The sequence below is a fragment of the Ilyonectria robusta genome, assembly GCF_021365365.1.
Source record: "Ilyonectria robusta strain PMI_751 chromosome Unknown BGZ61scaffold_8, whole genome shotgun sequence".
Classification (NCBI taxonomy): Eukaryota; Fungi; Ascomycota; class Sordariomycetes; order Hypocreales; family Nectriaceae; genus Ilyonectria; species Ilyonectria robusta.
In genome coordinates, this window is record NW_025764442.1 from 429,414 (window position 1) to 443,737 (window position 14,324).

The 14,324-nt window shown below is 48.5% G+C and overlaps 3 protein-coding genes across 3 annotated transcripts; 2 read left to right on the forward strand and 1 right to left on the reverse strand.

Annotated features, from left to right (window-relative positions):
* Positions 1-585: 585 nt before the first annotated feature.
* Positions 586-4,268, reverse strand: BGZ61DRAFT_587534 (uncharacterized protein). The gene is made up of 4 exons (XM_046256489.1): positions 3,382-4,268; positions 2,838-3,312; positions 1,911-2,784; positions 586-1,817 (listed from the first exon to the last, which is right to left on the reverse strand). The coding sequence occupies exons 1-4, from the start codon at positions 3,953-3,955 to the stop codon at positions 1,029-1,031; spliced, it is 2,712 nt and encodes a 903-aa protein (XP_046105203.1). The 5' UTR covers positions 3,956-4,268; the 3' UTR covers positions 586-1,028.
* A 495-nt stretch (positions 4,269-4,763) lies between these two features.
* On the forward strand, positions 4,764-6,331 carry BGZ61DRAFT_517002 (uncharacterized protein; the record flags this gene model as incomplete). The annotated part of the gene is made up of 2 exons (XM_046252312.1): positions 4,764-5,202; positions 5,373-6,331. Exons 1-2 carry the CDS (start codon positions 4,881-4,883, stop codon positions 6,329-6,331), a joined length of 1,281 nt encoding a protein of 426 aa, XP_046105204.1. The 5' UTR covers positions 4,764-4,880.
* A 2,423-nt stretch (positions 6,332-8,754) lies between these two features.
* On the forward strand, positions 8,755-10,478 carry BGZ61DRAFT_349817 (Alpha/Beta hydrolase protein; the record flags this gene model as incomplete). The annotated part of the gene is made up of 4 exons (XM_046240177.1): positions 8,755-8,893; positions 8,951-9,154; positions 9,204-9,300; positions 9,350-10,478. 4 exons carry the CDS (start codon positions 8,755-8,757, stop codon positions 10,476-10,478), a joined length of 1,569 nt encoding a protein of 522 aa, XP_046105205.1.
* Positions 10,479-14,324: the final 3,846 nt, after the last annotated feature.

A 14,324-nucleotide genomic window follows, 5' to 3' on the forward strand; every position in this document is an offset into this window, starting at 1 on the left:
GCCGAAGCTCCGTCCTTTGCGGACCGGGATGGTGGACTTGCCCGATTGGGATGCCAATTCGTCGTTATGAAAGTGCGAGTTGTCCAGCTGCTGGATTCCGTTGTTAGACCAAGCCCGGGAAGATATTGGTATTAGGATTCATGATGCCGTGGATCTGATGGACGGCGGCTTTGCGCGCATGACTAGCTGGGGCCAGTTGGATTCTCTGGTAAGCCTGTTTTTCCTGTTCATTTGGCGCACTAGCACGGCTGACAAGATATCTTGAAATAAGTCACAGGTGCAACTGGCACTTTGGACTTGCTGCCTCAAGGCGATGCGTGGGGGAGAATCAACGCAACGGGATTCAACACGTGGTGAATGTTCTGCAGAAGAGTCGAGGTCTAGAAAATCCCTAGATATCATTCTCATAAAACAACGATGAAATGTGACGTAAACTGGAGTTTAGCGTAATTATTGCAACCTGCGTGACTAGCACTGATTCATATGTGTAGGTATGCTATTTGCGTTCGAGATGCTGGCTTCAGTGCTACAGGCAACATTCAGGCACTGATAAATACTAATGCGTCAAGAATATCGTGTATTATAGTTTCTGAAACTTCACGCCCTGTGCTTCGCTTATTAGCCGCTTGTTGATGGTTTTCATGAGGACGTACAGGGTTTCGATTGTCGTCACATCCTTTCCGTACGGTGTAAAGCAGGGCAATATCTACCTCCATTGGCTTCCCGTTGTCGTAATCCGTCTACATAATGCTCACTATGACCGGCATCCTCAAAATCCTTTCAAAGAGCCTGTCGATGAGATCGTACTCACACGAGACCTCCAATGCCCTCGCGACGTGACACGTCATTGACTTCCCTCATCAACTTCTTCGTCATCGCTGTTGCGGTCACCGAAGAGTTGAGCCATTCATGCAAATTCATGAGCGCAAGAAGGTCCAAAATCTCGATACCATCACCAAAAAACAAAAGGAAAAAAAAGGCTTTTGCACTGCGCCACAAATACATTTCGACCCGACCACTTATTAACCCTAAGCAGGCGGCTCTTGAACGAGTTCCTGGAATGAAATAATACCTGAGCGAATCTCTCTCGCCCTATCCCGTTGCCTCCTGGCGACCTCGTTACGCAAGGCAGCATCCTCTCCATAGTATTCAACTGTCAATCCTACTAGGCAGTCAGACAAGCCCGCCGCCATCACATTGGAGTCCCAGTCATCGACCATGGATAGTTGCCCTACAACCGTGTCTAGGCAATCGATAGCCTGCTTAGTCTCTTCAGAGCGAGGTGGAAGTTCAAGCTCGAGGCGGCGCTTGCGGCGCTTCCATCGGCTTCTAAGATTCAGTTTGTGACGGAGATGTTTCCTGTATGTAGCCGATTCCTGCTTGTTATTTTGGCTTTGATTGATGCACAAGAGTAGAGCCCGGATCTTAGCTGCCTCAGTCATACCCTGCACCTTGACTGTCCAGTCCAACGATTCATCCCGGGATTCAATGGGGGCTTTAGTCTGACTCCAGAGCTCATCGGCGAGTCGGGAAGCTCGTTCATAATCTCGACAGACATAATACGCCATGGTCGTGTAATTATGTAGAAGGCTGATCGTGCAGTCGTCACTGTGACCATGTTTATCTTGAGTTTGCTTCAGGGTTTTCTCGTAGCTTTCCAGGAAGGTTGACTTATCAAGAGCCTTGATGTCCCAGTGTCGAAAATAGATGGCCCAAGCATTAAGGACGGCAGGGTGGTTGGCGCCGAGTCTAGTCGTAAAGGCCCTAGCGGTACAGAGACAGCTAATTCGAAGCGTGTTCCAGAATTCAACTTGGACCTTTTGAAGATCAGCCTGTGCCTTTCGAAGATCGGCGTAGACTTTTCCAAGCTCGGGGTAGATTCTTCGACGCTCAGTGTCGGGTTTCCTAACATCAATTTCTCCTTTCCGAAGCGCAGAGTAGACTTTCGGAAGATCAGCGTTCGCTTTTCGAAGAGAAGAGTGGACCTCCTGAAGATCAGCGTTTGCTTTTCGAAGATGAGCATGGGCGTTTCGAAGGTCCGTTTGGAAGCTGTTAAGCAACTCTTGCAGGAGGTTGGCCAGTCCCACATAATGCCCTTCGCCAAGCCCATGTAGGAGACTTCGTAGTGTGCATATGAATGGACTAACATAAGACATTTCGTCCTCGGGAGAACCTAGTTGAGACGGGAGAACCTCCAGGATGCGGCAAACATCCCAAAGAGAGATCAATGTGTAGGGGCTGCAGCTATTTTTCGCGCCTGCCAATTCATCGAAGACTCTGTTTTGGATCATGCGGCCCATAACCGCTTTGAACCGTTCGTTTATCTTCGGTTTGGCGAGTGTTTCGCCTCTCCAGAATTGCGTAAACTCCTTTTTCTTTCGAACAAATGCAGACACCACTCTGCAACGATTCAAGATGATTTGCCAGTGCCATTCAGCTTTTGTCTGCTCCTTCAGAAAGTTGTCTGATGTGGGCGAGAATCTTGGGCTAGGACGTGAATCGAAGAATCCGTTCACATACTTGTCGATGCACAATAGCAGTTTGGTCTGGATGTGATACAACTGAGGCGCAGGGTTGCGAGGTATGGAACCTAGAATTCGAGGTGTGCCCGACGTATGATATGGATATGGTTCGTGTATGGCCCCTCTCGTTTTTAGTCTTGTTCGCTCATTCGTGCCCCCTCTGCTTCTCGAAAACCCCAGAGGTATGACAGTATCAGGGCGCTTCCTTGACCTGTTTTTTCTAGTCTTCGATTTTCGAAGTCTATTTTTGAATTCATCCTTGCTACATATCGTTAGTACGGCTTGACATCTAAAGGAATACTCATAGACACCCACGTGGCTTCGAAGTTATGAACAAGCAAAAGGACCATCATGCTTTCTTCGAGAGTGTGGTTTTGATAGATATCTTCAAAGATGGGCCACATTGCGTTCCAGGCATCCTTGGAATGCGAGGACTCTCCAGGAGTACAGTCTGCTCGTCTGTGTGCCCCTTTGCGCGCCACAACTTGCGAGGATGCCTCAATAATGTTGTCGTTATGCTGGGCTTGCTGGGCGACCATAACCGCATTGTGGTTCACCCACGTAGAAGGCGCACTCTCGAGAGGATTACCTAGAGCGAAGCTCGGAGAGGCTTGCCAAGGAAATGCGAAAGAAGAATGCTCTAGTACGTTGGAGGAGACGGTCGTGTGTGGAATTAAGTCTTCGACACATGGGCTGTCAAATGTCAACTCTGTCGAGAGTAGAGGTAGGCTCGATGTGGATGGAATAGGGAAAAGGCCTTGAAAGATGGGTCGGTTGAATTGGAATGGATCTATCGAGTCATTTTATCCACGTCAGCTCCAATAAGGTGTATGTTTGTCTTGTGATTGCGGCTTCTTACCACTGATGGCAATTTCGTGTGGACTTAGGAGGTTTCCAAGAGAGCCCGCCGTGCTCGGGATGTGGAAAGAGTCAGCGAGTAGGCGGGTATCTTGATCAAAACACTCCCTCAACGGAGTTATGGAGTCCATAGAAACGGTGGTGTCTGAGGAGCCCATGGTATAGCCAACACCACATACTCCTTCGTTAGTGCTTGGGAGACCCGGCATATGGTCAATTTGAGGCGGAAATGGATAGTTCAAGGGTTGGTGGTATGGGTTGAGCGCATCCCAATGGACATTACCGAAGTTCGATCCAATGGCAAGTGTCCCGCCCATGTTGAAGGGGGGAGCTGGATCAAGCGCATAACTGGTGGTAGTTGGTGGGTAGACACTACCTTGATCCGGGCCTAGCGGATCAAAAACAAAGCCGGCGAGTGATCCAGAGCCAAAGAGCTCCTGGTCGGAGATGAAAGGAGCTGGTGCGTTTGATGAGTTGACTTGGGTGTGACCCTCCGCTTCGTCAAGCTGAGGCCGTGGGGGTTGGCCCGGTTGGGTTGGATGGACCGGCCCGGTGTCAAAGGTGTCGTTTTCCATTGTGCTGAAGCCTTGTGTTGGTCTGACTGGAGGGGATTGGGATGGTCGAAGGGTTCGAAGGCACTCAGCGCGGGATCGATTTGAGAGGGGAAACGTTGCATGAGTTGGTCTTCGGGACCACCATTATGAAGGCAACCAGATGCTTGTGACAGACACGTCAACAAAGATATGCAATGCAAGACCATCGCCGTTCTCAATCAACGCGTCACATGCTATCCATTGCTGACGTGTTACGTCCACCGCTTTTCTACCGCCTCGGTTTGGGCATGTCGCTTGAAAAATGAGGCCACGAATCACCACCAAACAAGGCGACTTGAGTGAAAGTGCAATAACGCAAGAAGCCCTCAGCCCCTCATCAGCTGCGCAACTTGTACCATTGATAGCCCCTCTTGAATCGATTTAACTGGCTGAGAGCACTAAAGTGTCGGTGGGGTCGTGCATTTCGTGTGCAGTAGCTTCTTCATCCCCATTCGATAATGAGTCTCCACACTTGGTATGCCGACTGGCTCCCCGATGATATCCTCACACAGTTCATGAGACTTGACATGTTACACAGATCTGAACGTCTTGTATGTAGATGCGTGTAATGCTCATTCCTCCCGTTTGTTCAACGAGCATATCGATTCTTAGGTCTACCAAATTCCTCTTATCAACCCCAATCCAGGGAGTATCTTCTTCGTACCAGATACTTATGACCAAGGCCAACGCACAAATTACATGGGCTTCGAGTATTCGCAATCAAGGCGGAGCTCTCCGAGTAGAGGCTCGGTCTAGCAGTGCGCGATTTGCATAAATACGTCGTAGAATCCCTCAAAGAATCTCTCAGGATACTCTTCTTTCACAACATCAATCAGCAAAGAGCAGCCGCTCCTCTTCTCATTGCGACCGACTCAGATTCCTCGCAGCTCATACTTTTCCCTTCGCAATGCCTTCCTCTTCGTCTAAGACGTTGGTTCTCTGGAAGCCCTTTTTTGGAGGGGGTTCGTCCTCTTCCAAGAAAGGGCCCGTGAAGCCTCATCGCGCCAAGGCATCTGCGCCCCAGAGCTCCGGTTCTGAGAAGGGTCCTTATGATGAGGAAAGCAAGTCTGTGGTGAGCGAAGTCGAAAGTAAGATTTGCGTTAGCAAAATGATCACTTTTGTTGTTGTCCATCCCAGTCAAAAGGATCAGATGAAGAGTATCGTGAGAGAAAAACGGAAAGCGGAGGAAGAGAAGCAGAAAAAGAAGGGGTCGAAGAACAAAAAACATGGTAAGTAACCCCCATTAACAAATCGGTTTCTATCGAATCACTTGGACCCCTGCAAATCTCCTCCCTCTTCAAGCTTCATGAACCTTGACGTCCATCTTGATTACATTTCGAGCACTCTCACCTTTTCCAAAAAAGAAAACGAAACGGTTCGCTGATATCTGTCATGGCAGGCACAGTTTCCACTGCCGTTGTCACCACGCAGGATGGTCTTCAGCGCCACATCGACGCCGCCCTCCCCAAGGACCCCAAGGACCCCAAGGACCCCAAGGACCCCAAGGAGCCCAAGCAGTTCACCAAAGTCTGCATCATCGTCGGCTCGGGTGTTGAAATCATCACGTACGAAATCTCATACGCCGTGAAGGAAGTCTACGTTGTACCCTACAACCCCGAGGGACAACGTAACAAGCTCCGCATTGGTAGTTCCTCGACTTTCTGTGGTGTCAAGGCCTATGCTTGGCCGCAACGTCAGTCGGCCCGCGACCGTAGGTTGGAACATGCGGAAGGATGCTATTTCAACTTTTCGGACGTCATGGGTGAGGCTAGAGGGCTGCTCCAGCCACAGATTGCGCCCGAAATGTCTGAAGACGCGCTTTCTGAGCAATTCAACAGCCTCAGCTCGCAGCTGATGAGGCTCGAGGAAGACAGAACGCCTGAATCACAGAGACAAGTGAGTTTGGGAGCCCATGATTCCTCACTCCCCGCCGCTGATGGTACAGGCTCGTGGTTCGACAAATCGAAGGGCCTTCTGGCCACCATCGTAGGACTTGTTTGCGGCGCTGGTGCCGGTGCCATGACCGGAGGGTTTGTTCTCACCTCTGGGGGCATCTCCCTATCAGGACCTTTGGGGTTTTCTTTGACTACGAAATATTTCTGCGCGGCAGGTTTTGGGGCCGCTTGTGGCACGGCCGCTGCCACCACGATTTTAGCTGGTGCTACTGTTTACTTGATTCCGTGGGGAACATTGTGGAAATACGCCCAGGAGATACTTGGGAGTATCTGGAAACGTTTTGGCGATATGGTTGTGTCAGTTTTGGGGAAGGTGAAAGCTGTGGTCATGTCATTTGTCTCGAAGGTGATTGCCATCTTCCCTTCATTCTCCGTGTCAGGCCCGCGTGTGCACTCCAACTGAAACGGATGGGTCGAGTTTCTCGGTTGTTGCAGCTGGCGTCATAGATTGGACCTACTTCCCTGTCTGCAAGTGGATTTGTCAGAATTTCTTTCCTTCACATTCCATAGCCATGTCGTCGTTTACCTCTCGTAATTGGCATGTGACTCAACGAGTTAATAAACTTGATCTTTCAAAATGACTCCGTGACTAGGATCAACAATGTTGTACGGCCACTTCTCAGCCATACCGCTACTCTGTAATATGACTCCTCGGAGAAGACCATCATCACGGCCACCGTAAGCAATTAGCTGTTTTACTGTCGATAGGTCGCCAGAACTCTGGCCCAAAATTGTCACCTTCGTGGGGTCGCCGCCGAACGCGTTAGTGTTCTCTTGGATCTAGTGAAGCGCCAACCGCTGGTCACGAAGGCCGTCATTAGCTGACCCGGTAGCCCTAAGCTCGGCGGAACCCCAAAGAAACCCAAAGGCGCTAAGACGATAGTTGAGAGTAATGCCGATCACGGAGGCTTTTTGAGCACGCGAAGATTTCAAGGTAGGGCGAAAGACGTTCATAGTCAGACAGTCCTTCGGCATTGGGACGGAACTTGGCGAGCTCTGGTAAATATTAGGAGCTTAGTATTAGGTTTCGTTCAACGGTTCTCGGCTTATAACATATTGCATACACTGTTTTCGAAGTTAGTAACTTTGTAGGACTGAGATATCGACTTCAAGTCTTGGCTTACCGCGTTTCCAAACCCAACCGCCTTCCTTTTCCATGCCAGGTTTCGTTCAAACCCTGTGGTTCACGGGATCGCAAATCACCAACAGGAGGTTGGGCGAATGGTATCCCAAGGAAATGTTCTTGCTAGGCTGCTGAGAGAGAGTATCCCTAGTAGGTTCCATTCTTCAGCTTGACAATTGGACCGGCTGGGGCACCCACTGCCGCAACGACGAAAGTGAAGATCGTAAAGCTCCTCATGAGGGACAAAAGTTCAGGTCTCTCTGGCAAGAAGAAATCCCGGTGAGTTGAGCCAACTTTAAACTTAAGCCTATAGCTTTGTTGCTGGCAGTGTGTGTGGAAGGGGAAGTGTTATCGGAACATGTATTAATATTACCTCACAAAAGCAGACGCTCCGCTGGACTATAAATATTTAAAGCGTTCGATACTGGAATTGAAAATGGACTTAGATTGCATAGTGGGGTGCACCAGATGATGACCAGCGGACCTGCGATCGGATACCCGCGCTGGGATGGCTGGTTCCCGATGAGGGATAAGATGGCAAGTTACCGAGCAAAGGATAAGATAGACCTCCAACTGATTCCGACACTCCACGACCAAGATAAAAGCTGCCGAAGAGATATATAAATAATCACAAATTGCCGAGAGAACGAAGGATTGGACTTAGACAGACTCTTGCTCTTGAATATGCTGAAAAAAGTGGTCGTGTCACCTCTTTCGGATCCCCCACTCTGGAACTTAAAGACGGAGAAGAGAGTTGGATTCTTTGGACGATGCAGTTTAAAGTTCGTGTCAAAACGCCACGATGGTCAATGGCAAATGATGGCGTTCGAGGGTGTCAACTTAATCACATGTAGCGATACTGTGATGGGATATTGGCTGAGTGAGTGTTATCCTGACGTTTTCATGAGACTTCATATCAAATCATGGTTACTATTAATTTTAGGGCTCACAGAAAAGAAATTGGGCAATTCTGACTTCTTGCGATTACGCAACAGGCGCAAAGAGTGTCAGATTCAAGGCTGCTTTTGTCACACTCGGGCGTTTTGGTGGCATTCCAAGTTCCTCGATCTACTCATGTCAGCAAGATCAGACGCCTCTCCGCAACCAGCGAATTCTAAACCTTGTCGAATCATGGCGATCATTCATAAAATACGGGCTGTGGGGTCCATTATTTAGTTGGAAATCAAGACCTTTTGTGATCAATCCCCGTTACTACATGTGATAACCTCGTACCGACCTTCCTAGTTCAGCTTAAATATACGATCGCCTCGGATATAACGGCAGACTGGAAGCGACATCATCGCAGGGCCAGCACTCGACGGAATAATTCCGGTCAGTTTATCAAGTGCTTGATTAGGAAGGTATGGAATCCGTCGTAAAAATGCCCTTTTGAAAGCCTAGGTGGTGTCATCTAGAGGCCCGTTATCAGTCAAGTGGCCCTTAATCAATGATAGAAATCAATTGACTAAACTATTGTAGGTTGCGGGGTGTGATAGTTGATCCGAGTTTGCCGATCGAGAAATGCGCTAGGCTCAGTGGACATTCTCACCACATCACGTCTCTAACCGCGCATTAAATGGTATATATACCTGTGAGTAAGTTGTTGTCTGGTCATCAATGCTCATTGCTCACGCCCACGGTATTCAAGCATTTTGTCTATCAAAATGCGGTCGCCGATCCCTAACAGCGGCCTGATCGCAGCCATGTTACCCTTCTTCCAAGCCTTAGCCCTGACCGTCTTTTTAAGTGGGGCAGCTGCTCGTCATATACCGGGTGATTTGGAAACCCCAGTAGAACGCCGAGCAACCAGTAGTTCTCAATACTACAACAAAAAGACATCTCGTAAGAATTGGTTCTATTATGGTCTTTTGTTGGGAACTTGAAATTAACAGCGTCTAGCCTTCTATGTGACACCAACGGGAATTCCAAATGTCTCTTTTGATGTTGGCGAAAGTTATGCGGGATTGATTCCTGTTGATGCAACGAAGCCAAGCAATGCCCAACAGAAGATGTTCTTTTGGTTCTTCCCCACGGAAAACCCTGCTGGCAAAGATGATATCATCATTTGGCTCAATGGAGGTCCTGGATGCTCTTCCATGGAAGGTGAGACTCATAGCCAGAATTGACCATATCATGTCTGACATTCTATCAGGTTTTCTGCAAGAAAACGGACCATTTTCTTGGAAGCCTGGGACTTTCCTACCTGTAGCAAATCCCTGGTCGTGGCACAAACTGGCCAACATCATTTGGTATGGCATATCTTTCCTGGAAGCGCATGTTGCTAACCGTCAACCACAGGGTTGAGTATCCAATTGGTGCTGGATTTAGCAGCGGAAATGTTACCGCCTCAAACAACGTCGAAACCGCGGATCAATTCCTCGGCTTTTGGAAGAATTTCGTCAAAACATTCGGCCTCCAGAACAAGAAAGTTTACATTACCGGTGAAAGCTATGCCGGTGTTTATGTGCCTTACATTGGAGCTGCCATGCTAGACAAGAAAGACAAGACCTACTTCGATGTCCAAGGTGCACTGTATTATGACCCAGTCATGCCTTATTCCGACGACCTAAACTTTGACCACGCGACATTCCCGGCTTTCTTTCGACACTGGGAGAGTGTTTTCTCGATCCCGGATGCCAACAAAAAGATCCTTGAGAGCGACAACAAGAAATGCAAGCTGGATAAATACATGGACGCGCATCTTACATATCCGCCCCCCAAGACACCCTGGAAGGCAGCACAGGTCGACGGCTGTGATATCATCGCTCATTTCGACGAAATAGTTACCGACATCAATCCGTGTTTCAACTCGTATCATATTTTCGACACTTGTCCGGTTCTTTGGGACCCTCTCGGCTTTCCATCGGTTATGTACACCCCCGCAGGTGCTACTCTATGGTTCAACGTGCCTGAGGTCCGCAAGGCTATTCACGCTCCAGTTGGTTACGCTGAATGGAGTGAATGCCAAGGCCCAGTATTTGCGGGCTCGGGCAGTGATAACTACAACGGAACAGAGCACGCAGAAAAACTACGGAAGCTTATCGAGAAGACTGGCAATGTCATGGTGGGGTCTGGGTTGGCAGACTACGTGATCAAGCCAAATGTGACGGCCCTTGGAATCCAAATGATGGAGTGGAATGGAAAGCAAGGCTTTCAAAAGGCCCCGAAAAATGACTTGCTTCTTCCAGAGGTCGACAACAACAACGACAACATCGCTAACTGGGCCGGTGGAAACGTCCAAGGAACAGCCCATACTGAACGTGGCTTTACTCATTCAACAGTCAAGATGAGTGGTCACATGGTGCCACAATACGCCTCAGCCGCTGCATTCAGGCAGCTTGAGTACACCTTGGGACGTGTGAAATCACTGTCGAGCGGTGCGCCGTTCTCCGTGAAGATCTCTACGACTTTCAAGTGGCCGTATTAGATCTACTAGTTGATCCCCTGTACATATCTTAGTCTCAAACAGGAGTTTAATATAGGACAGGTTCGATGCAATGTTTCTCGCAATAAATGAAGTAGGACAAGCCAGTACAGTCACCACTACCCGTAGTGTCCTCCGAAGAATGTGCATAAAGTTGTGCTTTGGCGTGTATGGTAGTCAGAGAAGCGTAAATTATTTGAGCCCGTCCTCTTTCTTAGATGTTTAAATTTTCTGACGAGGGTTTATGACGCTCCAGTTGTACCTCGGTGAGTTGAGGAGATCCCGGCCTCCTGTATTGCTGAGGCGCTGACAGACAGCGCTCGGTTGATTCCAGCGGGGCGTGATGCGATGTAGACCGACCGTTTATCCCCATTGACAATCAATACCACCGCTCACTTTCATTTAGATATCTTGCTGGTTCTCTTTGCGCCGCACTGTCCTTCGCATCTTCCTATCTTGAGTTCTGAGATGATATAGACACAGAAAAGTCGGTCGGCCCCATGAGAGAATTTCTCATTCTTATTTACAATAAATTCTAAGCCTATGTACTATTACATTAGGTTAATACAAGCCACTGGTACATGTCGTCCTGGTCACACTGAAACGTCGCAACATCGCGATACTCACAAGGATGAAAATGGTATATAGAGAGGGCAATAGAAACTATTAGCAGATGGTAAGGAGCTCGGCGCAAGCGTCGTCGCAATTGTGTTGAAGAGATGGCCGGCGAAATTCATAAAAGACCTGAACAGCATCGGTTTTTGATTCGATTCAACACGAGAACTCTAAGATTAAGCTTTTAAGTCTACTCAAGGGGGTCATGGTTTCTTGGTCATCCAGGAATTTTGATTGTCCGGGCGCTGCCCGTTAGTATGGCTGGGAATTAATAGAAACGAGCAGTGGGAGCCACGGAAACAGAATATACTTGATGGAGATTCCAATAATGAATTCGCAGGCACATATCCTAGGTCATAGTTTGTTCTGACTCACTAACATCTGCAGCACCATGGCACCATTTGGTACCCTAGAGCTTCAGCACTTGTCAACTGTAGGCTCGCCAATTGTAGGTTATCTAGTCTGTTATCTTAGATAATATGGTTTCGCTTAAGATACTGACGCATATCTTATCACGTTCAGGACCCCAGCCCCTCGTGAGTCATGGATGGCTAGATAGTAATGATCTACTGGACAAATGGTTAAGCATCAAAGTAAACGTTTGGATGCACAATAGTAGTAATGGAGTCGTTATAAATTTCCTTACGATATTGAATATTCTATTGCTGGTTTTGACGGTAGTTCTCTCCTCGGGCACCCACAGCGCTCAGATCGGCCTACGTTGTCTTTGTTGAGGGTTCGACACGGTATTGCGGCATCGGTCGCCGGCAAACATACTTAAGGCTTCCTTTGTCACAGTTGGCAAAATATCCCTCAAACTGGCCTGCCCAGCAGACCCCGCACCTGCGTTGAATGCACCGGCGTTTGGACTTCGGTAGGTGTGCTAGGAATACTCTACTCCTGGCTTTTGATCGCCGCAAACGACAGCAAAACGGGACCTTGCAGTGCCCATCATTTTCGCTGAAAAATCCAGAACATGAATCACACAAACACCGACAAGCTGGTCGGTGATGGGAAGCTTCATTGGAAATCTAGAACAAGCCACGGCCTTGGAATCGTCTAGGGTGGGACCTTGCGGAAGGGGTATCGAAGGAACATCAATGCCCTAGAGCTTGTGGAAAGGTCGAATCCATCGATCATTGTAGATGGAGGTTCGAGAGGAGTAGGAAAGCATTCGGGTTGGGACGGATCTTCGGCAAGGCCATCACAGTGTTGTGTGTCATTGAACTAAAACTCCAGACTCGAGCCATGACCGTCAGGAGCAGGACAGGACGTTTGGCCCAAACAACCATGTCGTATAGAATGCTACTTCTGCCCCAAACTTTAACTTTCATTTGACACGCTATACGATTCATCAATTGTAATGACATAGAACTGCCTAAATTTTAATGGGTATCAATATTTAAGTAGCCAGAGTTTCGTTTTTGAGCAGGTGGAATTCGATTTCCGAGTGGTGAAAATGATGACGGTGGCTCCTTGGATCATATTAAATGTGCCTGTAGTTGAAGGTAGGTGAATGTATCGCTTCTCGAGAATGAAGGGGCGAGAGAAGGTGACACAAATTTGAATACCTCGGCGATTGAGTCTCCATTTGGGGGGTTGGAGAATACGCAATGACCTCCATTCTCGTAATCCGATGCTGCGCTGTTGGCAGCCGCAGCTTCAGTAGCCGCCTTGGCATAGCAAGGCCTTATTTAAGCGAGATTGCATCTTTAGAGCCTAGAATAGAAGCTTAAAGGAGAGAACTCTTGGCATTGGAAATGCAACTTAGCTCATGATGAAGTTGAAACAAATTAGCGGCTGGGGGGACCAGGAGGTGTGGAAGAGCCGCCCAGTCGCGCCTCTAAGTTTGATGGAGGGTATCAATGCCCAGAGGATCGGCTCTGCTTCGTACCAGTCGTCTGCTGAAGCTGGAAAAGTCTGCGGGCGTCCATCCACGTCATATGAATTCTCTGAGTGGCGAATCTTCTTTTGATTCGCTTCAGAAGAAACCCAATTTTCCATTTGACAGCACAAACGTTGACTTTCGGCAATCAGAGGCCGCTTCTCTCATCGCCTCATTACGAAGCAGAGAAAAAGGTGGACTCGTCATCATTCCAGCACAGACGGAACCACCTTCTCGGATCCGCAGTTCACCGAGTAGCGTAATGTGATAGCTAGTTGATACTTTTTCTCAAATGCTTGGGTGCACACCACTTTCCCCCGCACACCGCTCCAGACATGGTGAATAATCCTGAAGATCAATGAAAGCAGGAAATGTTGCCAGCACTTACTGTGGTGACGAAATCTTGGCAACTTATTGTCGTCACGAGGACGGAGTCAAGATCACCGAATGGTTTACTAGGATAGGTAGGTCAAGCGGAGGATAAGAGCAAGCACTAGTTGAGATGTAGGGAAATAGCGCGTTATAGGTTAACATCAATCTATAGAGTTGCAACAATACCGGCAGATGCTCATAGTTGGATGCAGCCGTACGGCATAGCATCAAGCCCGATCGTTATCGCCGTTGAAGTTGACGATGTTAAATCCGCCACGTCGGCCGCAAACTTGAGACATAGCGCCAGACCGTGCGCCCTATGACAAGGCTTGGGTTGCAGGCGTCCTCCTGTGCCACAAAAGAGTGGAGATGCGAAACCGAGACCGAGGAGGTAACTCAGACGTCCGTAATCTCGACTGGCAGCGGATCATCGAACAAAGCAGATCAATACCGTTCCCGAGTCATGAAATTGCGTCCTCAGTCAACTCTGGGAATATCAAAGCGTCAGGCGGTGGAGGGAGCCAAGCCAGATCCACACAACTCAGATGACATGTTACCCGATCGGGATCGCGGACTATTCGTAAAACCCGGCATTGACGTACGTACCCTTCCCCAGCCACACCTTAGTTTCCTATCGCTCCACTTAGAATTGGCAAACAAGCAACTTAGTGTGGCCCTGAGATCTACAGGCCGGGGGTCCTTGCGATCATCGGTCGAATGAGTGCCTTGTGTTTAGTAAGGGTGAATACGATACCGAGACCGACGCTAAAATGAGACACCGCAGACCAAGATGAAACGCCAGGCAGTCATTAATAGCAACCCATTAATAGCAACCGAAGAAATCAGAATATAAGTCGGCGTCATCGCAAGACTTGAAGAGATTTAAAGACTTGTCTCGCTGCAATAGTACGAAATAACTCGCTCTCTATTATCACGCTCCGATTAACAGCCACAACACCACCGCAACCCACCAAACT

Bases quoted from the DNA above. Each gene is read 5' to 3' on its own strand.
- BGZ61DRAFT_587534 (XM_046256489.1), bottom strand. From the start codon at position 3,955: ATGGAAAACGACACCTTTGACACCGGGCCGGTCCATCCAACCCAACCG. The intron at 2,785-2,837 runs GTGGGTGTCTAT...AACGATATGTAG, and splicing joins GTTCATAACTTCGAAGCCAC to CAAGGATGAATTCAAAAATA. The intron at 1,818-1,910 runs GTTAGGAAACCC...GATCTTCAAAAG, and splicing joins TTCGGAAAGGAGAAATTGAT to GTCCAAGTTGAATTCTGGAA.